Raw genomic sequence first — 24161 nt, 5'->3', positions numbered from 1 at the left:
AAGAGCTTTCTTCAGACATCTCACCTGCCAGTACAGCCTTTTCCTTGGATCCGCTGGGTCTGGAGGAAGTGCTGGCTTTTGTGTTCTTCCCTTTCGGCTGTTCCGCCCTACTGGCTTCGATTTCGGCACTGGAGATACTTCTGCCTGCTGGAACAGTGAGCCTTCTCCTTCTCTTGGGGGCCCGGCATCCTGTAACCTCTTCTCTCTTCTTCTGCAGTTCTTCTATGAAGATCTCACCAACCACTCCTGATAAGGACTGTAGGCTCTCTTCCAAGACGGCCTTCGGGAGTCTTTGGAGGACTTCCATTTTGTTAAGCGGAAAAATCCCAGTCTTCCTAAATCCTGACTGGAGATTTTTTATGATGTTATCCTGCCGCTTGTCCATCATTTTCTTTAACAGACCAGGCAGTTCATCTTTTGGAACTGATGTGCACCGGCTACCAGATGTCGATTGCTTCCAATCTGACAAAATTTCACGCCAAATCAGTTTTAGAACTCTGAATATGGCAACATCTAGCGGTTGCAGTAGATGTGTCGCATTTGGTGGGAGTGCAATAAATTTTATCCCATACTTTTCGCAGAGTCGAATAACCTCTAGGTTAATATGCGAACTCAAATTATCGCCAATAAGAACTTTTTGGCCATCTTGTTGTTTCAGTATGGGGAGCATAAGATTGATGAACCAGTCCTCAAACACTTGGTGATCAAACCATCCAGATTTAGTACGACTGTAGCGGGCTCCTTCAGGTCCATTTTCGGTCCAGGTCGACCACATGTTCTCGGCCTTGTAATTTACGTATAGTGGAGCCAACTGTCCTGCGGCGTTCCCACAGACCATAATCGAAGTACACGCTTTGGAGCAATTTTGTATCCGCTCTGGATATTTTGCTCCTCTTCTGACCAACACTTTTTTGCTTCCCGGATCGTCCTGGACGTTCGTTTCGTCGTAATTCCAAATTTTTTCTGGCGGAATACCCTCTAACTCCTTCTCTAAATGCTCAAAATATGAGTCAATAACTTCAGTATCAGTCGCAGCTCTTGCATATGTGATATTTTTGGCGACACGTTCGGAGAGAACATACTTATGCCGCTTCATAAATGACATGGCCCACTCTCTCCCAGGAAAGTTTCCATTTCCAAACACGGGAACTTTTCTTCCGGTTCGATCTAGATATGATTTGACGACACAGCGCAAATCAAGTAATGTCATTGGGAAACCATAAGATGCCATTGCAATGGAATGAGCAACGAATGTATCCTCTTCTTCTTTTGTAAAAATAGGTTGACCCCCATGCTGTCTTTTAGGTTTGACTGTCTCTGAGTTTGAGGTGGTAGAACGTTTTATCTCTTTGGTTTTGTTCCACAATGTGTTTCGATGAATATTGAACCTAAAAGCAGAGAAAAAGAACGTATAAAACATATATACCAGTATGGTATAATTCAGAAAAAAATACCATACCTTTTAAAAGATGTTTAATAGAAAAATGCCAATAATATCAGAATTTTACGAAGGTAGGTTTAAAATTTGCATAAATGCTTCCTTTACAAATGCCAGAAGTTGCAAATTGGTGTAAAAACCCGTTTTATGACAGTAAAGTTTGTAACAAAATAAAGGAATGTAGGTAACTTCCTGGTGTACATAGCTGTATTTTGCTCCCTATTCAAGCAGAAGAATTTGCTTAAAAACGCCAAACAGATGATCATCTAAACGTCTATTTTAGCCTTACAGTATCCAATAAAACGTTTACTTCCTGTGTGACAGTGTATGAAAAATTAAAGAACTGCCACTAACCTTTCAGATGCTGCTCGCAGGGTCATTTTCTTTGTTAAAACCAATTTAACGACTTTATCTAACGTCTCTGGAGAGTAATTTCTATAGGCTCTTGCACCCAACTTCCTTTTATAAGACCTCATCTTCTTTTCAGTACTTGAAAGACAAAAAAACGTGATAAAATATAACCTAAAACCATGGTGGGGTGACTTTTGACAAGTTGGGGTGTCACAATGTCGCCACACAAAGTGCGTGCATTTCAGTTTTTGTCTCATATGTTCAACAAACATGGCTTGATTTAATCGATATTCTACAATAATTTGCCCAACATATTAACAAACAAATGTACATACCTGTTTTAGTTGCGTCCTTAACATAAACGTTTTCACAATATAAAGTTTCCCTCGTTTTACGAAAACGTAAATAACAGCGTTTCTAAGCAACGGCGTTGGAAGGAACTACGCGTGTGCAGAAGCTTCACCCTGCTGCCGCTACGTGGCGTGGCATGTCTGACAAACGAAATGCGTGGTTCAGCTCTTTCCTGAGACGAGCGGTCGCGGCGCGAGATTTAAAATACGAAAACTCGATCCCTTGTCACAAAGTCACCCCACCAGTCACAAAGTCGCCCCATTTTACGGTACATCTTGTTATACATTCTACACACAATTTAGGATCATAAACGCAAATATCTTCCACACTTTTTGCTAATTATTCATATAAACTATCATGCATACATAGAAACCTAGTAGATTCATTTGCAGTTGATAAAAAAATACATACTGAGTGTCAAGACAAGAAAATTCATTGAAATGTATGACTACTAACAGTGCCTAATTTTATTAGATTCTGATAATTATTTTCAACGTGGTTCATAGAACATACTCCTGAACTTTCTAAGTTTTCACATTTCTGTGTTGAACATAACAAATCACCAGTCACAGAACATCAACCTTCCACAGCATTGTCAGCCGGTGTGGCCGTGCGGTTCTAGGCGCTTCAGTCTGGAACCGCGTGACCGCTACGGTCGCAGGTTCGAATCCTGCTGCAGGCATGGATGTGTGTGATGTCCTTAGGTTAGTTAGGTTTAAGTAGTTCTAAGTTCTAGGGGAATGATGACCACAGATGTTAAGTCCCATAGAGCTCAGAGCCATTTGAACCATCTTCCACAGCATTATACCAAAGTCAAACAAGATTTAAAGGTACATAATGTATTCGAAAGTTGATCCCCCTACTTGAAAAAAACATACATTTATATGGAATAACACTGTCCATAGCAGTGACTTTTTTTCTAAACAAACAGTTATTTGAGATTTATATAAATACAGGAATTTTGCATATAGGATGGTTTCTTGGCTAACAATTTACAAACTTCAGTCACAAGACTGATGTAGTTGACAGTTGCTTGAATATATTACCCAGCACCTCTTGAAAGCCGACTGGACCAACAAGGGTGCGGCCATACTGGAGTGTGGGAGTGAATCCACCCACATCTTTCAGTTTCCTCCTTAGATTTCTCATCACACACTCCAACGGATAGGGATCTTCCTGTCTAGCTTTCACATCGAATCCTAAAACATTGCTTTATGTGCTAACTATGCTGTTCAATACCTCCCTCACATCACACAGCATATATTTTGTCTATCTACACTCCTGGAAATTGAAATAAGAACACCGTGAATTCATTGTCCCAGGAAGGGGAAACTTTATTGACACATTCCTGGGGTCAGATACATCACATGATCACACTGACAGAACCACAGGCACATAGACACAGGCAACAGAGCATGCACAATGTCGGCACTAGTACAGTGTATATCCACCTTTCGCAGCAATGCAGGCTGCTATTCTCCCATGGAGACGATCGTAGAGATGCTGGATGTAGTCCTGTGGAACGGCTTGCCATGCCATTTCCACCTGGCACCTCAGTTGGACCAGCGTTCGTGCTGGACGTGCAGACCGCGTGAGACGACGCTTCATCCAGTCCCAAACATGCTCAATGGGGGACAGATCCGGAGATCTTGCTGGCCAGGGTAGTTGACTTACACCTTCTAGAGCACATTGGGTGGCACGGGATACATGCGGACGTGCATTGTCCTGTTGGAACAGCAAGTTCCCTTGCCGGTCTAGGAATGGTAGAACGATGGGTTCGATGACGGTTTGGATGTACCGTGCACTATTCAGTGTCCCCTCGACGATCACCAGTGGTGTACGGCCAGTGTAGGAGATCGCTCCCCACACCATGATGCCGGGTGTTGGCCCTGTGTGCCTCGGTCGTATGCAGTCCTGATTGTGGCGCTCACCTTCACGGCGCCAAACACGCATACAACCATCATTGGCACCAAGGCAGAAGCGACTCTCATCGCTGAAGACGACACGTCTCCATTCGTCCCTCCATTCACGCCTGTCGCGACACCACTGGAGGCGGGCTGCACGATGTTGGGGCGTGAGCGGAAGACGGCCTAACGGTGTGCGGGACCGTAGCCCAGCTTCATGGAGACGGTTGCGAATGGTCCTCGCCGATACCCCAGGAGCAACAGTGTCCCTAATTTGCTGGGAAGTGGCGGTGCGGTCCCCTACGGCACTGCGTAGGATCCTACGGTCTTGGCGTGCATCCGTGCGTCGCTGCGGTCCAGTCCCAGGTCGACGGGCACGTGCACCTTCCGCCGACCACTGGCGACAACATCGATGTACTGTGGAGACCTCACGCCCCACGTGTTGAGCAATTCGGCGGTACGTCCACCCGGCCTCCCACATGCCCACTATACGCCCTCGCTCAAAGTCCGTCAACTGCACATACGGTTCACGTCCACGCTGTCGCGGCATGCTACCAGTGTTAAAGACTGCGATGGAGCTCCGTATGCCACGGCAAACTGGCTGACACTGACGGCGGCGGTGCACAAATGCTGCGCAGCTAGCGCCATTCGACGGCCAACACCGCGGTTCCTGGTGTGTCCGCTGTGCCGTGCGTGTGATCATTGCTTGTACAGCCCTCTCGCAGTGTCCGGAGCAAGTATGGTGGGTCTGACACACCGGTGTCAATGTGTTCTTTTTTCCATTTCCAGGAGTGTATATTGAAAAAATAAGTATTCAGGGTTTATGGCAGAACGGATTAAAAAGTGTTCACACATATGGTACATTAATAAACAGAGATAAAAGCAATGAAAAAATGAACTATACTCCTTTCATCATAAGAATAAACCAGATATAAACAAACGCAAACGCGATGATTGGTCAGAAGCCGTAGGACATGTACACTGGTGTTGTTACGCTCTTGGAAGTAAGTCGTACTTTTGTATTAGATTTATTATTACTAAGTTACATTAAATGAAACTTTAAGTTATTCAAACGTATTAACAGCCATCAACGTTTTTCTTAATCATGCTTTAGCAATGTAGTTTTTATTTCAAAAATCGTATACAGTCACAGCCTCTGCGCTTTTATGATTTGATTGTCACGCTGTTAATACGCAGTATGAAAATAGCTGAGTCTGCTTCCTTTTCTAGAGAACAGCGTCTGGAACGTGGTTAAGAAGTGCCGAGAAACAGGTTATTCTTAATGTTTTCATAAACTTACAGAGATAATCGGCTTTGAAGTTCTCTGAGGGACCGTATTAGCTACAGTTGATACCGAAATACGAGACAGATGCAGAGCGGATTTGGTAGTCCGGTAGACTCATAAACAACAGCGTACTCTGGTTCAAATCTCACATGAGTTATTTTTCTCTCGTTCAACCTGAAATACGTACATCTCGTATTTGTAAAATTCATCATCATTTTTATGGATAATGCTCGTCTTCTTGTTTCAAGTTACATAGTGCACGCTAAATTCCTGTTTCCATTTCAAACATAAATTCTTAATCATCGATATTTTGTGAAAGACTGTCAATAAAGGTTGCTTAAATTAAGAAAACGTAACAATTTAATTTCTTAAGGCAAAAATGAAAAACCAAGTACTCTTTATTTGAACTGTGCCCATTGTTTTACACCACAGATGTAGATAAGTGTCGTAGAAACATGGAAAACAGTCATTTTCACACCATCGAATACACTGTACAAATGCTGCATTTTTACGTTTGCCACAGTACCATTACAATATGAATCCAACAGAACTGATCTGGAGTCAAGATCAGCGAGTAGTCCTGAGAAATAACAAGACTGTTAAGCTGCCAGATGTCCTGGAACGCAGCTATTTCACACGCCACTGCCAAATGCTGGCGGGATATATAGTGTTGCGGACTGTCGATGGTCAAACCCGCGACTCCAGTTGGCAGAGATGAAGCCGGGGCCCATTGCGCCACTTCTCGTTAGGAGTCCGAGCAAGTTCAATAGCGTCAGGGGGCACTGCAGAGTGATACAGCAGTATTCAGAAGTATTCCTTTATCCAGCTAGTTAACAGAAGCGTATTGTCAGCACGCTGCCTGCGCTCTGTGCCCTTGAGTCCAGCCGGCAACTCCTGGTATGCCGACACCACTGCTGCCGTCACCAAGGCCGCTCAGCTGGAAACCGGCTGCACTCTCCCCGGTCGCCTCCCACTGAAGCATCGTGTCTTGCATCGCGCAGCTGCCCACAATTCCGGAGACTGCTGCAGTCCCTGGTCCTCGCCGCCCTCCACCCCGTGTGACCTGCTCTGTCCGACCATGGGATGAAGGTGGTTGTACTGGTCAGCCGTGGCCCTAGGCCGCCGCTGCTCGCAGGGCAGGACCGGACTGGAACCCGCGCCCTCCTGGATGCGATGCCGCAACTTGCCGCTAGTGATGCCGCCGTCCCTAACGCTGTTTCAGCGCTGTCGTGCATCCCGCAGAGTACGCCTCGCCCGGACCCCGGTACACCAGTTGGGGAGTGAACGTGGCCTGTCCTGGGCCCACTGCAGACCACTGTCACTGCCCTCCTTCAGGCAGACCGTGAAGTCTCCAAGTACCCGCCTGCCGCTGCGTCTCGGCCCGGTGTTGTGTCCCTCGAGGCGGAATACAGCCTGAACAAGTACATAGAAACAAAGTACAGGTTTACACAAAATATTTACAACATCGCTGCCAGACTGGCCCCTATAAGTGTAGACCAGCACAGGTCCGACCCGACTCTCGACTGACATGGCACAAAACTTCTCAAGCTAAAATTGCCTGACTATTTATACTGATTTTCCCCTCGCTTCTGGCGTAGTATCAGAGAGAGACAGAAACTATGGCAGGGGTAAATTCCCATACATCAGCCACTTACACATCGCCACTCCCAGCTCTAGCCTACCGCCTCGCCTCATACATCGCAATAACTTAAAGCAGTGCTACAATTCCCTGCTCGCTGTTGCTAAACTCCAAACAAATCTTACGTGTAATACGCCGCTGCAGCTCTGTGCCATATTTACTCTGCCTGGCCTACTGGCTGCCGACTATTACCACACACTGCCAGAGCGGCCCCAGACTTCATCGCCCAACCGCGCCTTTACTGAATTTTAGGAAAATTCCCCTTTCCTGTTACTAAGACTAATATTAGCGCAGAAACAGGGTGTACATTAAGTCCAGGAACACTTTCAATTATTTATTGCATAAGAACCAAACATTCTACAGATGTCAAACATGTCATTTTGAAGAGAAACCCTGAAAGTTTTTTATGTATACTGCCACAGCGTAGTTTGATAATTTGCCGATAATCAGCGCTACTCGCAAACACGGCGAATTCAGTTGTGGAACGAGCTTTCTGTGTGTTGGTGTTTGACAAAAACAAATGTGATACAGATGTTAAACGGATTTTTAGAATTAAGTACGGTAAGAAGCCACAAACAAGAAAGACCATTTACCAATGGCACAACAAATTCGTTATGATGGGTTGCTTGTGCCTGGCAAAGAGAAGTGGACGTCCCAATGTGAGTGAAGTGAATTTGGAGCACGTACGAGAGACATTCATGAGGAGTCCAAAGAAATCGGTGCATCGTTCATCCTGTGGACTCAAAATGGCACAAATGACAGTGTGGAAAGTCCTGGGACAGAAGTTGTCTATGAAACCATTCAAACTGGAGATAGTGCAGAAGCTCAATGACGACGACAATGACAAGTGTTTTGAGTTTTGTTCACAGTTGGAACAATTGAATGAGGATGGGGATGGCATTGTTGATAGCTTAATTTTTAGCGACGAAGCCACTTTTCACACTAATAGGAAAGAGAACAGGCGTAACCGTCGAATCTGGGGTATAAAGCATCCACACGAATGCATTGAATTTGAGCATGATTCGCCAAAGGTAAATGTTTTTTGTGTTTTGTCATGCCGAAAACTGTACGGGTCATTCTTCTTCACTGAGACCACTGTCACTGGATATTCGTACTTGGACATGTTGCAGCATTGTCTGATGCCTCAAATGCAATCAGACTCTCCGTTCATCTTTCAGCAGGTTGGGGCTCCAGCCCATTTTCTTCGTGAAGTTCGTGGTGACCTGAACACGGAGCTGCCGCATCGATGGATCGGCCGTGCTACAGAAGGGGACAGCTGTTTTATGAAATTTCCTCCCCAATCACCAGATCTCACTCTGTGTGACTTTCTTCTGTGGGGACACATTAAAGATCTGGTGTCTGTACCGCCTCTACCACGTGATGTAGCAGAGCTCCGGGAGAGAATACGGAAAGTACTGCCACTGTCAACGATGCCATGATGGGACAGGTATGGCAAGAATTCGATTACCATATTGACGTCTGCTGGGTCACTCATGGTTCGCATATTGAATGTTTGTAAAAAGACTTTCAGAGTTTCTTTTCAAAATGCAATATGGGTGACATATGTACAATGTTTAGTTCTTGTGCAACAAATAATTAAAAGTGTTCCTGGACTTTGTGCACACCCTGTAGAACCACACCACATAAAATAAGAGGAGAACGTTGGCTTCATGGATTCCATTGTTGATCGCTTCGTTATCAACGTAGCAGACGACAGTTCCAGAACTGAAATGTATGTCTCGGATTCGGATAAACAAGGAGCTAAGAGATTATCAGACACCTGACTGTAATTAATACCTTCAGCGGCTTCGGTATTCAACAACACTTTGAATTGCCTGCAGTATCCTTTTGCATCACACGTAGCTCGTTCAGAAAAATTACCCTGTGTTAAAGTTAGGAATTTTCATCACTCTTATTTGTAATTAGAATCTATGTCAGGTGATAATGGGAGCATTTTGTGCTTTCCATCTGGTCACCTAAGAAGTGCGCAGTAGTGCTGGAGTTCTGTCGAATATTATTTCATGTTCTTTAAAAATTAAATGACATTTTAAGCTATATTCTTTCTTTGCTCGCCTCGTTTTATGTCTGAACTGCAACTGCTCACATCATTGAAGGTTAATTGGGCTGACCAGTGCTGTCCAAGTTTATTGCCAGTAAAGCTGTTGTCCCACATTACCGCTCAGTCTATGTGCGTGTAACACGGCATAAAACGTATCCTTATGATAGTACTTGGCTGTGCTGGTCACAACTTGCCTTCCGTTCCATGTGAAACGAATTCCAATAAGATTCAAGCTATTGTGGAAGCATACATGGCGTAATGTTTACATCAGGTTTATTCTTATGATGAACAGAGTATAGTAAGGTAATATACACATACATAGTAAAGATATCCCAAAGGAACATTCACTTGGAAATTAGCAGATTAAAAGAAATTATGTAGTAAACAAGACTAGTTGGGCTGCACTGACACAGCATCTGACAAATGTCCACAAAATGAGGTATGGACCATAGTCCATAATGTACTGACATAAGAATTCTCTGTTTAACATACGCATGTGTTTGGTTTGCACATATCAATACTATTCATAATATTTATCGTACATATAAATAAAACGAGTCTTCACTCAGTTTATCACAAAGTGAGCTCCCTGTATCAATCAAACAGTTGCCTTCCCACTGACCAGTCTTAATTTTAGTGCAAGGACACCTGAAATCTGAATCATACTCTCTGTTATCAGACATTTCATTCACTTCATCAAATGCTCCATCCACACTGTCTTCACAAAGTTTTATCATCTTCACAGGTATCACAACATTACTTTGATTACTCATGTTGTCAGGTACAGACTGAACACAATGAATAGATTCCATGGAACAACTAACATCACTTGTTACAAAATTACACTTACTGCTTAGATCCTCTTTCACTTCATTCCACCAATTGAGATACAAATTCTGACTAACCACAGCTAACTTATTCCAGAATGCACCTTTATCTAAATTACCATCAATCTGGTCTCAAACAAACTTCAAAAAGTTTCCAACTTTATTCTCCAGGCTCACAGATACCTCACCTTCACTGTTTGGATCATTACTCTGCATGAAATTAATGAAAAATGTTTTCACTGGACTGGTATTCCATGACCCTCACTTACAACATCACATACACCACTTACTTTGCACCTATTGTCAACATCATTCACAAACAACTCTGAAACTTCATTATTCTTAAGCTCCACAAATACCTGATATCATCATCATCATATTCCTACAAAATTACTTCATCTACAACATCACTGGAAATACAAGTCTCATCTCCACAAAGTCAGTTACCTCGCCTACATTCATTTGCAATAAGCCGCCAGTCTCAGACTTACCAACCTCAGTTACTTCACAGCTGTCATTCACATCTACATCAAAAATAAAACCTAGTTCAGATCCAATACAGTCATCACCTTATTTACATATATCAACAATTCTGTTTTCCACTCAAGAGAAGAAATCATTAGTACATACTACACCAAAATTCTCACTACTCTCATATTCTGGTTTGTGATTAGCACTTACATCACCATAATTAAACACAGTATTCCAAAACTTTTGATCAAAACATAAATGAGAAATCTGATATTCCTTCTCTTCAATTTCAGATACATGTGCCATATCATTAACACTGTTATTACTGTCTAATTGACAGTGTAACTTAGGGGTCATGTGCTTGTTACGTTTCCTCATCCAAAAACTATGGACCTTCGTTGAAGCAAACTGCCATTTGCCAAGTGCACTTACTTCTGTGATTGTTTCTTCTCTTAAAGTGCCCATGATTATTCCTACTATCCCTACCCTACTGCTGTTCAGAATATCTCTCTCCACTGTCACTTTGATCCTGATGGAAGTTACCATTATTATTGTTTCTGTGATTTCACCCATTGTGATTTCTATCATTCCTATGATTATGGTACATACTTCTTTCTACTGACCTATCCAGACTGTCTACATATCGTAAAAGCTGTTCGTGACAATTGTCAGGTCTGTGTGCCTAATCCCTCTGCAATCTTTCTGGTAATCTCTTTTTAAGTGTACCAGTGAAGGTCATTTCATCCAATTGTTTGTCAGAATGTGCTAATTTTTTAAGTTGGTTCTTACATAACTCTTTCAAAGTGCCATCCCTATTCCTGTAATTAGGCTCATTCAAAAATTCAGTTTTTGTTCTCCCCTGTTTTGCTTCCAACCAAAATTTATTTTGAAAACTTTTCTCAGAACTCTGATATGTTTCCCACTGACTTAAATTTACCTATGACAGAGCTTCACCTTCAAAAAATTTTTTAACAAATTTAATTTTTTGATTGTCATTCACACCTGACACAAAGCTATATCTGCAGTGGTGCAAAAAATATACTGGATGTAAATTATCTGAAGGAAAACTTTTGATAGTAGTGTTGGACCATGCAATACCATTCTTTGAACCCAGATTTTTGTTAATACATCTTTCCTGAACTGCTGAAATTTTTTGATCTAAAACACATTAGTTTGCGTATTATTTCCTACATTTAAATTTTTTGTTTAAATTAGTGACATTTTGTTGGGTGGTAGATCCCAACTCACACATTTTTTCCGCAATGGTCTTCTGTTCAACTCTGATGTCATCAACATTCTTTAATTTTTTCGCTCACTCAGCCACAAGCTCATTTTCTAAAACACTAAATTTATTTTGTAAAACATAAACTTTTTCATTCACACTTTTTAACCCCTCTGACAACCCAGTTTTTAACTCTGAAACATGATTAATAACTTACTAAGTTTTCAAGTCGTTTAATTGTCCTTGTAGTGAAGTTTGAAAATCATTTAGCCTTTCATTAACTGCACTAAATTTGCTATTATTATATGTCTTCATTTCCTCTAGTTTTGCCAAAATGATCTGCAAAACACCAGTCTTTACTCTTTATTTAAAGTCTACGATTTTACTTGGCTCAAACATATCCTGACTGGATCCTGCAGCTTCCATTTCTACCTCACTTTTGCTTTCATCCCTATTCATTTTGTTAATAAGCACACAAGTCAATAAGCTAATTAACTTGAAAAATAGTTTGTACTTATCTTTCCTTTTTCATGTCTCAAGTTTTAGGTGTTAAGTCTTCCTCACTTTCATTAGATCTGATCCATTGTTATTGGTAGTGCATCGTCACTGTTGGTATAAATATCCTTTGTTGGGCAGCCTTCAGTTTTGCGCATTCGGGAGGACAACGGTTCAATCCCGCGTCCGGCCATCCTGATTTAGGTTTTCCGTGATTTCCCTAAATCCATCCAGGCAAATGCCGGGATGGTTCCTTTCAAAGGGCACGGCCGACTTCCTTCCCCATCCTTCCCTAATCCGATGAGACCGATGACCTCGCTGTCTGGTCTCTTTCCCCAAACCAACCAACCAACCAACCTTCAGTTTTGCTACATGTAATCGAAAATTTATTCGTACATAAATTTCAAAAATCAACGAAATAAAACAATTTCTGCAACAGACAAAACTTCATTATTAGTCAATTAATCACAGATGACGCTCACATTTGTAATCTCCTCCCTTCCTTCCGTCTTCCATCTATTGTCCACATTAAACAATTCCCAGTCCACATAATTAATAAGCAAAGTCTTTTATGAAGATTTGAGAGGAGTGAAGATTACAATAAACTTTCAGGTTTTCTTAGCTTTTCATGTTTAAATGGACCCAGTTCTTCATGTCTAGGGGTCTGTTTCTTGAAGCTGAAAATCTACCATTAGGTCCTCACAGTTAGTTTCACCAATATAAATTGGAAAATTGTTGGTGTAGAATTTGTTATGTAAATATATTTTCCAATGATTTTCTCACATTGTACTATATCATACAGTATTTTCATTTCTCACATTAACAAAGCCGAATTTACATTGTTTGCACCTATTACACAAAAACACATACAATCACATCAGAGGCAAGTTTGTGAATCTCACACTCTGCGGAAATAACAGTATTGCAAAGGATTTACAATTTTTCTTAACAAATGAACTCCAATTAGTTTTCGTTATATTATAATTTCGATTATTACTTCATAAATTAATCCAGAAATAAACATATTAAACAGCACAGGATTGTATAATCAATAATAGTAATTTTAAATGTGCAAATAATTTGTAATTTCAAATGTTTCTAAAAAATATTTTAACTATACATTCAGAACTAGTACTTATCGATTATAACATCGAAACTAAAATATTTTATCAAGTAATTCGTTTTTATAATTTTAACTTGAAATATAACACTGTGTATAAAATTATATGGAATTTTTCAGAAAGGCAACTGAGATAATATTGACTTGTCCGAAATTCGATAAATAATACTGGTATCGACAACTACTGTTGAGGACCAAGTAATACTAGAAAAGTATGTCCCATTTCAGTACTTACTGTTATTGTGTCATGGAAGGGGGTGGCAGACATGAGTTCTACCCAGGTGGTGGAGTCTTGTCTCCTGCAAATTGATTACATAAATAATATGCATCAATATATTATTGATACTGGTTTGTATTTCATGCCATGAGATGCTTCCTCTGTAGCACAAAGTGAGTCTGTTTCCCACCAATTTTTTCAGGGCGGGTTGGTGATGTAGGGGAAGAGGGGTGCAGGGTAGGACATCCTATGGTGGTGGAATTGTGCACTAGCTCAATCGATCCCTGCATGTCAAGGTGAGCACACACACGAAAATTTTCCAACAGGAAAACACCTCCAATGTGCAGCAGTGTAAATACATAATTAGGTTATGTAGTTGCTCGATGTGAGCTTCTCCCGCCAAATAAAGAGATTGAATCTCTGAAAATTGAATTTTGTAAATAAACAGTATATATCCTCTGCTATGTAACTGACATTGACTTCAGTTTTGTATCATGAGATCCTTCCTCTGCAGCACAGACTGAGTCCTTTTCCCACCTGTTTTCAGATAGGGAGGAGATAGTGTGGGGATGGGAGGGTGAGTCTAGGGGGATTTTTCAGAGGGATAGGGGTTAATTAATTGATCGATTTAACTAATTAGTCAATTAATTTGACCCCAAAAGTTTGCTAGATCAGTGGGGGGGGGGGGGGGTGGAGGGGTTGGAGGTTTCCCAAAAGGGTGGAGAGGGGGAGGGGATTGGGAGGGACACAGATGGGGGTTTCTCAGAAGGATGGATTTTTCCCAGAGGGTCATAAATCAATTCCCAGTGGTTCATAAATCAATTAGTATAAGAAAATATTAACTGACACTTGTTAGTTCAGTGGTGAGTTCTTAGCTTTACTCTTATGTGTGTAAGATGATACTACATCATATAAGATATCAGGTCAATTTATTGCAACCTGAACAAGATGAAATATTTAACTTTGTTACAATCCATGTCCACACAAGTGTCATGAGCATTAATTACTGTCACTGAGCATTAATGTATTACTTGATACAGAAAAAGAGTCTAGTCCCTGCTCACAAAATACCATTGATGATACACTTTTATGCAGAGTTCTGTCTAACACAATTGTCACACTGCTGACACTTTAGAGAGACGAAGCTGTCATCTTCAGAGATGATTTCTGACTGGGACTGAGCAACACTGTGTTCAGACATAAGTAAGCATGGTGGTGCAGTGGTGTATGGAAACTTTCCTGGGTATGTCTATGCCACCACCTCTCATTCATCGTTCCTTCTGGTAGAGACTATGTTTTCTGACAGTTCTGTTGTGAGGTACTGACCATTCCTTGGCACATTGCACTTCGTACAGTACCACATAACTTGAACCCTCCCAATGTGTCACCAATGAAGGCTAATGCCTTACTGATCTACGTAACTAGCCATTCATATGAAACAGCTACTGTGCTACAGACTGCATGAATCTATGCTTTATAAATACTAAAATGTAAAATTATACCCCTTAAAAAACACACAAGTAATTTAAGAACTAAACTAATAAAAACGGCAAAACGTCTATATACATAACTTATTGCTCTATTGTTCCTACTCTTACATCAGTTAAAAGTTATAATGGTGCAGAAAATCAGCCCCTGTTAGAGGTTCATTAATGACAGCCACCATAAAGGTTCATGTAAATGTTTTGCTAAGACCTACGTCGACAGGGAGGTAGTGGAACCATATGTCATTATAGGTGAATCATTCGCAGCCTGGGGCTATAGCAGATATCTTGATGTGTGAGAACTTACAACTTTTCTCAGGATTGTGCTTAGCTTGGAACCTGAGTCTACTAGCAAAAGTTAGTTTCTACTCTTGTTGAGAATACAGATAGGGTTGTTGTGTTTCAAAGCGTGACCCAAACTTACGTGGTTTAACCATACGATTGTACAGCCAACTGGTTATTTGATTGTGCATGTAGTGCCTAATCGTTTTTTCTTGATTCTGCAGTCTTTGACGCCCACTGAAGATCACAAGCAGTGTTTGGGCGTTCACACAGTCAGGAGCATTGCAGTGCAGCAATGTCAGAATGTGAGTGAAACCCATACTAACAAGCACTGTGAATCACCTCAATAACCCGCGCAGAAGTACAATCGGAATCATGAGGAGTGTGGTCACAGTAATTTACTGATGCACGAAAATCAAATGCAGGTCCAAGAACACCTTTCACTCATTCTTCCATAAAGAAGTCCAAGGAAGAAAACACAGAACTTGATGCATGTGATCCACGTCTTCTTGCATATGAGTGGGAGGAGTATTGTGATCATGTTCATTCATACCTCCATACTTATACTGGTCCATATTGTTTATTGTATCACACAATCAGTGGAGGAAAAAGGTATCAGTAGCCTTTGACGAATATCACGATTCATTGTATGGCAGGAAGGTAATGCTGCACATTACCCTAGAAACTGTATGGTTGTCACAGGTCACCAGTGTGAGTTTTCCGACGTGGTGAGTAAGTGGAATAAGATGCACATATTGATTCCACAAAATGTAAAATGGTTCAAATGGCTCTGAGCACTATGCGACTTAACTGCTTAGGTCATCAGTCGCCTAGAACTTAGAACTAATTAAACCTAACTAACCTAAGGACATCACATACATCCATGCCTGAGGCAGGATTCGAACCTGCGACCGTAGTGGTCACGCGGTTCCAAACTGAAGCGCTAGAACCGCAAGGCCATACCGGCCGGCCACAAAATGTAATCACTTTATTAAACAGGAATAATCATATGACATGAGACACATTCACTAACACAAACAGTTCAAGATGAATCAGGCAAATACCCAGAATAATATTTCAGACATTACACTCATATAATGTGGTCTAGGGGTAGCGTCTTTGATTCATAATCTAAACATCTTCGGTCCTGGGTTCGATCCCCGCCACTGCCTAAATTTTGATAAATAATCAGCATTGGCTGCTGAAGACTTTCGGCGTAAGAAGTCAGCCTCATTCTGCCAACGGCCTTGTCAAAGAGGGCGGATGAGCGGATAGAGGTTCAGGGCACTCTCTTGTCCTACGGGTGGGAAATTGCCCCTAAAGGCGGAAGAATCAGCAATGGTCAACGACATGAGGATGCAGAAGGCAATGGAAACCACTGCATTAAAGACACGTAACGTGTATCCACAGGACATGTGGCCTGTAACTGAAGAAGTGTCATGATGATCTCTCCATTGGCAAAAGTTCCGGAGTAGTCCCCCATTCGGATCTCCGGGAGGGGACTGCCAAGGGGGAGGTTACCATGAGAAAAAGATTGAATAATCAACGAAAGGATAACGTTCTACGAGTCGGGGCGTGGAATGTCAGAAGCTTGAATGTGGTAGGTAAACTAGAAAATCTGAAAAGGGAAATGCAAAGGCTCAATCTAGATATAGTAGGGGTCAGTGAAGTGAAGTGGAAGGAAGACAAGGATTTCTGGTCAGATGAGTATCGGATAATATCAACAGCAGCAGAAAATGGTATAACAGGTGTAGGATTCGTTATGAGTAGGAAGGTAGGGCAGAGGGTGTGTTACTGTGAACAGTTCAGTGACCGGGTTGTTCTAATCAGAATCGACAGCAGACCAACACCGACAACAATAGTTCAGGTATACATGCCGACGTCGCAAGCTGAAGATGAACAGATAGAGAAAGTGTATGAGGATATTGAAAGGGTAATGCAGTATGTAAAGGGGGACGAAAATCTAATAGTCATGGGCGACTGGAATGCAGTTGTAGGGGAAGGAGTAGAAGAAAAGGTTACAGGAGAATATGGGCTTGGGACGAGGAATGAAAGAGGAGACAGACTAATTGAGTTCTGTAACAAGTTTCAGCTATTAATAGCGAATACCCTATTCAAGAATCACAAGAGGAGGAGGTATCCTTGGAAAAGGCCGGGAGATACGGGAAGATTTTAATTAGATTACATAATGGTCAGACAGAGATTCCGAAATCAAATACTGGATTGTAAGGCGTACCCAGGAGCAGATATAGACTCAGATCACAATATAGTAGTGATGAAGAGTAGGCTGAAGTTAAAGACATTAGTCAGGAAGAATCAATATGCAAAGAAGTGGGATACGGAAGTACTAAGGAATGACGAGATACGTTTGAAGTTCTCTAACGCTATAGATACAGCAATAAGGAATAGCGCAGTAGGCAGTACAGTTGAAGAGGAATGGACATCTCTAAAGGGGGCCATCACAGAGGTTGGGAAGGAAAACATAGGTACAAAGAAGGTAGCTGCGAAGAAACCATGGGTAACAGAAGAAATACTTCAGTTGATTGATGAAAGGAGGAAGTACAAACATGTTCCGGGAAAATCAGGAATACAGAAATACAAGTCGCTGAGGAATGAAATAAATAGGAAGTGCAGGGTAGCTAAGACGAAATGGCTGCAGGAAAAATGTGAAGACATAAAAAAAGATATGATTGTCTGAAGGACAGACGCAGCATACAGGAAAGTCAAAACAACCTTTGGTGACATTAAAAGCAATGGTGGTAACATTAAGAGTGCAACGGGAATTCCACTGTTAAATGCAGGGGAGAGAGCAGATAGGTGGAAAGAATACATTGAAAGCCTCTATGAGGGTGAAGATTTGTCTGATGTGATAGAAGAAGAAACAGGAGTCGATTTAGAAGAGATAGGGGATCCAGTATTAGAATCGGAATTTAAAAGAGCTTTGGAGGACTTACGGTCAAATAAGGCAAAAGGGATAGATAACATTCCATCAGAATTTCTAAAATCATTGGGGGAAGTGGCAACAAAACGACTATTCACGTTGGTGTGTAGAATATATGAGTCTGGCGACATACCATCTGACTTTCGGAAAAGCATCATCCACACAATTCCGAAGACGGCAAGAGCTGACAAGTGCGAGAATTATCGCACAATCAGCTTAACAGGTCATGCATCGAAGCTGCTTACAAGAATAATATACAGAAGAATGGAAAATAAAATTGGGAATGCGCTAGGTGACGATCAGTTTGGCTTTAGGAAAAGTAAAGGGATGAGAGAGGCAATTCTGACGTTACGGCTAATAATGGAAGCAAGGCTAAAGAAAAATCAAGACACTTTCATAGGATTTGTCGACCGGGAAAAAGTGTTCGACAATATAAAATGGTGCAAGCTGTTCGAGATTCTGAAAAAAGTAGGGGTAAGCTATAGGGAGAGACGGGTCATATACAATATGTACAACAACCAAGAGGGAATAATAAGAGTGGACGATCATGAACGAAGTGCTCGTATTGTTGGGTGTTGGAGAAGGCTGTAGCCTTTCGCCCCTACTCTTCAATCTGTACATCGAGGAAGCAATGGTGGAAATAAAAGAAAGGTTCAGGAGTGGAATTAAAATACAAGGTGAAAGGATATCAATGATATGATTCGCTGAAGACATTGCTATCCTGAGTGAAAGTGAAGAAGAATTAAATGATCTGCTGAACGGAATGAACAGTCTAATGAGTACACAGTATGGTTTGAGAGTAAATCGGAGAAAGACGAAGGTAATGAGAAGTAGTAGAAATGAGAACAGCGAGAAACTTAACATCAGGATTGATGGTCACGAAGTCAATGAAGTTAAGGAATTCTGCTACCTAGGCAGTAAACTACATTTACATATTTGAGAAACAATAGTGGACCTAAATGTGAGCCCTGTGGAACCTCCAAAGTGGTTTCTCCTGGATCAGAAGAATCTCCCTTTCTTTATATTTATTGAATGCTCTAAGTACAACATTCTGTTTTCTTCTTGTTAGTATGGCATTTGTTAGCTACACCATCAATTCCATGAAAGCTTAGTTTGCCTAGGAGAATATTGTGAGTCACATAGTCAAATGCATTAGATATTATTTTGTTATCTAGTGCCTGTAGAATCTGGTGAGTGAACATACAAATCACATTATCGATGAACAACTCTTCTGATATCCGAACTGTGATTTACTGACATTATTCTTCCTCAGATAGGATACTGTCCCAGAGTACATGACCATCTCAAAAATGTTGTAAAATGATGTCAGTAATGAAACGTATCGGTAGTTATTGACGTATGTCCCATCACATTTTTTATAGAGGGTTTTACCAACGGCATATTTCACTCTGACTGCATTTCACAGTGGCTTGCAAAGTGTAGCTGTAGATGTAAAGCCCATATATGATGTGGTGAATGCTTCCAGAAAGCGCCCAGTTCAGTACATCCACATTAAAGTCAGGCAAAGAAGATCGTTCACTCGAGAAAATTTCAATCATTCGTCTCCCGTCTCCGTCTAATAAACCTAATCTTGAAGATGCAAGTCCGTAAATATGCTCCTGTCAGTGCGACATTTCAATTCATCTACTCAGACGAATGCTTGCAAAACTTTTATTCTAACTATAATTGATTATTACGCGCCTGTGTGGAATCGAATCTCTGTTTTGAGGACGCCACCTGGTGAAGTTCAGAATGGGGGATATCGAACTTGTTCACGCAAGGCCAGCAAGATTATCATGTGAGTGCGTTGTAGATTTGCCGAACTGAGTTGGTAGACGGCCGAGAAAAATACGTATTAAACAGTAAAAATTTGCTGTTTAACATTCAATGAATGAGTTTCTGGCAGAAATCTCACAATTTGAGTAACCCCTGCATAAGGTTAAGATCAAATTAGTACCGTAACACTGTAATGTTATTATGCCGACTTTCGGTTTGCCTTATACTTTTCAGTGAGTTGCAGAGTATGAATGTAGATGTTCATTCTAATTTACTAAGTTAATTGCAACCATTTTCCCTGTATCAACATCGAAAAACATTAACGCGCCCACAAGAAACAAATGAATAGCTGTGCTCGCGATATTGCGCGCTGCGTCGTAGAATGATTATGTTCATGTCAATAAAAAATTAGAAATTCCATTAGCCGTCTGACACACAGGTCTTTACGCATTGTTTCAATGCCTTCCTTTTTGTCGTGATTAATTTGTCTAAGCATGCTTAGTACTTAAATGTTAGTAAGGGATTCGATTATTTTTTTCAAAACTGGTATTTGCTTTAATAAGGAAGAAGCTATGTTAGCAAAAAAAGGAGCAAAGCGTTTTATTTCATTATTAAAATATTAAGGAGCATATAAAGAACTTTTCTAAGCACCTTTATTGCGTGCGACATGACGGGTTTTAGGTGTGTAGCGTTTAACGCAACAGAAGTTGACAAAGTTGTGAAGTATTTTATTGTTGGTTTTTTAAGGAATGTTATTTTAAAAATATTTTATTTTCCTGTGCAGGAAAGGAGATTGTCATACTATTTTTTTTCTTCTGCTTTTTTTTAACTTCGGTAATCCGTCGTGCGACACGCAAGGAGTTTCAGTTTTGACAACTGGTTATGTATTACGTCTGAACCAAGGACGGCCGAGATAGCAGAAGTCCGCATTTGTTACGATGGTGTATGTTGTTAATACATGTAATATTTCAGTCATGTGAAAGACATATTGGAAAATGTGAAGCAAATGTTGCGCTGGGTCGTTTAATCGGAAGAAGACACAATTAATTAACGAGAACAGTGTATAAAACTGTACTTATGTCATTCAGTGTCTGTAAGCGGCCATTGTGAATTGTGACGTTTTGTTCGTAAATTGAACATTGACCGACTTGAACAATTGCTGCCTGATGAGAGATCTGGTTTATCATATCAGTATTAGTTTCTACCCGTGGATGGGTTGCAGATATTCTAATTTCGTAGTTCGACAGGCTAGAAGGTGGTTGCTTCATTAGCGTCTGCTTCGAAAGATGCCTGTTGTTCTGTCGAAATACATTGATGCCACAGCTGTTCGATATAATGTTAAAAGAGAAAACGTTACCAGGAGCCTTGTTGCGTTGACCATTTTTGTGTACGGCTTAAGATTAGGTTATCCATACTTACAGTCGCTGTGTAAAATTAGAAGACATGGAACAGAACAGTGCGTTATCAATGGTAAGGATTCAGATGCTGTTGCACAGGCGAAGAAGGACGAGACGGCTGAAGACGATACATCAGCTGACAAGAAAAGGAAGGCCTCCAAGAGTAATGACAGACATCCATCAGTAAATCTTAAATTCCTTTTGCAATTACACAGACTTGTAAAATTAATGGTCCCAGGTATATGGACAGCTGAAACTGGATTGTTGGTTGTGCATTCGCTAGCTCTAGCAGCAAGGACTTTTTTGTCAATTTACGTGGCATCATTAGAGGGCCAGATTGTGAAATATATTGTCCGGCGAGATGTGAGAAGCTTCGCGTTTATGCTATTGAAATGGCTGGGCGTTGCTGTTCCTGCAACATTCATAAATTCGATGATTCGCTATTTGGAAAGCAAACTTGCCTTGGCATTCAGGTATGATATACTTTGTCGTTGGTTGATTTAGTTTATATTCCATGCTTAGAGTTATGTTGTGTGGCTTTTGTGCCAGCTGACATGTTATCTATGAAGAATGTGACAAAAGTATTCCATGTTAAAAAATTAGTTTAACGTGCTTGCAATGTTGAAAGGTTCATTTTGAATTTTAACTCCTGCCTTGTAACCAGATTGTTACAGTAACTATAGTACTTGCCTAGCCCTTTATACAAGGCTTCCCCCCATAATTGATTTTGGAGCTTTTTGCTTGGTTTGTTGTAGAAAGTCTATACACCAATTTAAATTTTTTGGTGCTTGAAATGGAAAATTTTCATTTGAGACAGGTATACTATTCAACATACTTGGCACTCAAGGCTGATGGGGAACATTTATTTTTTGTGGCACACAACCTTTTTTTTTTTTTTTTTTTTTTTTTTTTTTTTTTTTTTTTTTTTTTTTAAAGCAATTGTGAAACTCTAGTGAAAGTTGCTCTTTATGAACACACATTGATCTGTATTGCAGTATAGATGGAAGCATTAATTCTGTGTGAAGTGCAAAGTTTTGCTTGGTATCCTGCTCTTCTTTAGAGGTAATTAAATTTGTATTTGAAAGCAATAATTTGTGAAAACCCCATTTACTGGAAAATATGTAAAACAGAATTAGTCCCATGAATGGCTCACAGTAGGCCTACATTCTTCTGAAATGTCTGTTGTCTTTGCAAAATATTTGAGTCCAAGCATAGCAAAAAATTGCACAGTTATTGGCATGTACATTATTCATTTGTAATGATCTCCTACTACCTAACTGTAAACATACTGACTGATAAGCACACCGTTTCATATTCTAGGGGTTCATTGCAATGCTGTCATAGTTTTGGTAATTGTCTTTCGGATGATTATATGCATTATCACCACAGTATCCTGCATCTATTGCATTAGCAGCAAGATGTTTGACAGTATTTGTTTCAAAACTTTTAAAATACGGTAATTATTTGGTGAGATGCCCCAGGTAATTATCAGGGAATAACCATTGAGATATCTGTAATATTTATATTTGTTACATGAAGGAAAGCAATATTCTGCCAATATTGTGTGGCAGATTAAAATAACCTGAAAGACCAGTTTAGTTCTCAAGTAAACACAAGTAACAATCAATACTAAAACAGCTTTTGGTGGTTAACAAAGCTTTGATAGAGTTTGCTTTATCTGTGGAAAACACATTTAATGAATATTTGGTCTAGTACCTCTTCTCAGTTAAACTACTTAGCACAGAAACCAACACAATAGAAATAGAAGGCCCGAGGGATTTAGGTGGATGGAACAGAGCTGGAAGAAGTATAATTCACTAGATTCTTAGGTATAAGCGTGATTAATCAGCTAGGGTGGAAGCAGCATATTAATGCTGTCTGTAGGAAACTTAGTTGCATCACATTCATTATGAAGCAGCTACCACAACATGCAGACAAAAGCTTCTGTGCTGAGTATTACTGTAGACTGTTTGAACAATACCTGCAAAATAATAATAATATATGTATCGGAGAGTATTGCAAATGCTAGTGTACACACCCACAACACTTGGGCTAAGAATGAGGTACACAGCCTACCACATTGACTGACAATCCTTGAAAAAGACCTTAGCACTTGTGATATCAACTTCCCAAAGAAACACAACAACTATCTGATGTAAAAGCAATTTTGCATTGTTAAACAGTACCTTTCTACTAAAATTTACTTATCTGGCACACAAAAGACAATGGTCTCAGTTTTGAGTCCCAATCTGGTGCACAGTTTTAACTTACCTTCAAGTGTCATCTATATTGTTCTTTATAATCATTGGTGTTCACAAGTGCAATCAAAATGCTTGCTCCTTAGGAAAAATGTCGTACTAAATGTTTGACGTGTGCTGTATGACACATTTCCTTGCTGTACACAATGCAGTCTTACAGAATCCAATAAAATTTGATTCAGTTCAGGAGAAAGAGCAGTGGCTGCAGTAGGTTGGACATATTGTAGCTGCAAATAAACTGTACACTTATTACATTTGGATTGTAAATGGAAGCAGCTGGTAATATAAAATTGTTCATGTAGTTGGAAGCTGTCGAGTTTGAATCACAATTAATCTGTATGTTAAGTTGTAACTGTCTTGGTGAGTTCATTTACATGTTAGAGGTCCTATCAGATAAGCTGGTGTGAAGTTCTAAGAAACACCTGATATGGTGATCACCTTACTTTACTACAAACAAAAGGGACTAAAACATTGGTAATGCTGTGGAATTTTGAGTTTGCTTGTACATAGATTACCATAATAGTGCTGGGATGCTTAAAATGAGGAATGCTAAGATCAGACATCTATTTTTGTGGAAATGGGAAAAACCAAATATCTCTCTTGAAGTTGTTTCATTCTGAACACAAAGAAATTGTTGGAAGCTC

General features: G+C 40.5%; 1 protein-coding gene across 1 annotated transcript in view; it reads left to right on the top strand.

Annotated features, from left to right (window-relative positions):
• The first annotated feature begins 20741 nt into the window (after positions 1 to 20741).
• LOC126248578 (ATP-binding cassette sub-family D member) overlaps positions 20742 to 24161 on the top strand; it is an 85249-nt gene continuing 81829 nt past the window's right edge. The window contains exon 1 of the mRNA XM_049949684.1: positions 20742 to 21732. Coding sequence (XP_049805641.1) covers positions 21149 to 21732 — 584 coding nt within the window. The 5' untranslated portion in view covers positions 20742 to 21148. The remainder of the gene's footprint in view (positions 21733 to 24161) is intronic.

Source organism: Schistocerca nitens, chromosome 3 (assembly GCF_023898315.1).
Source record: "Schistocerca nitens isolate TAMUIC-IGC-003100 chromosome 3, iqSchNite1.1, whole genome shotgun sequence".
Taxonomy (NCBI): Eukaryota; Metazoa; Arthropoda; class Insecta; order Orthoptera; family Acrididae; genus Schistocerca; species Schistocerca nitens.
Note: the sequence above shows the minus strand (reverse complement) of the source record. Positions and strands in the feature narration are given on the sequence as shown.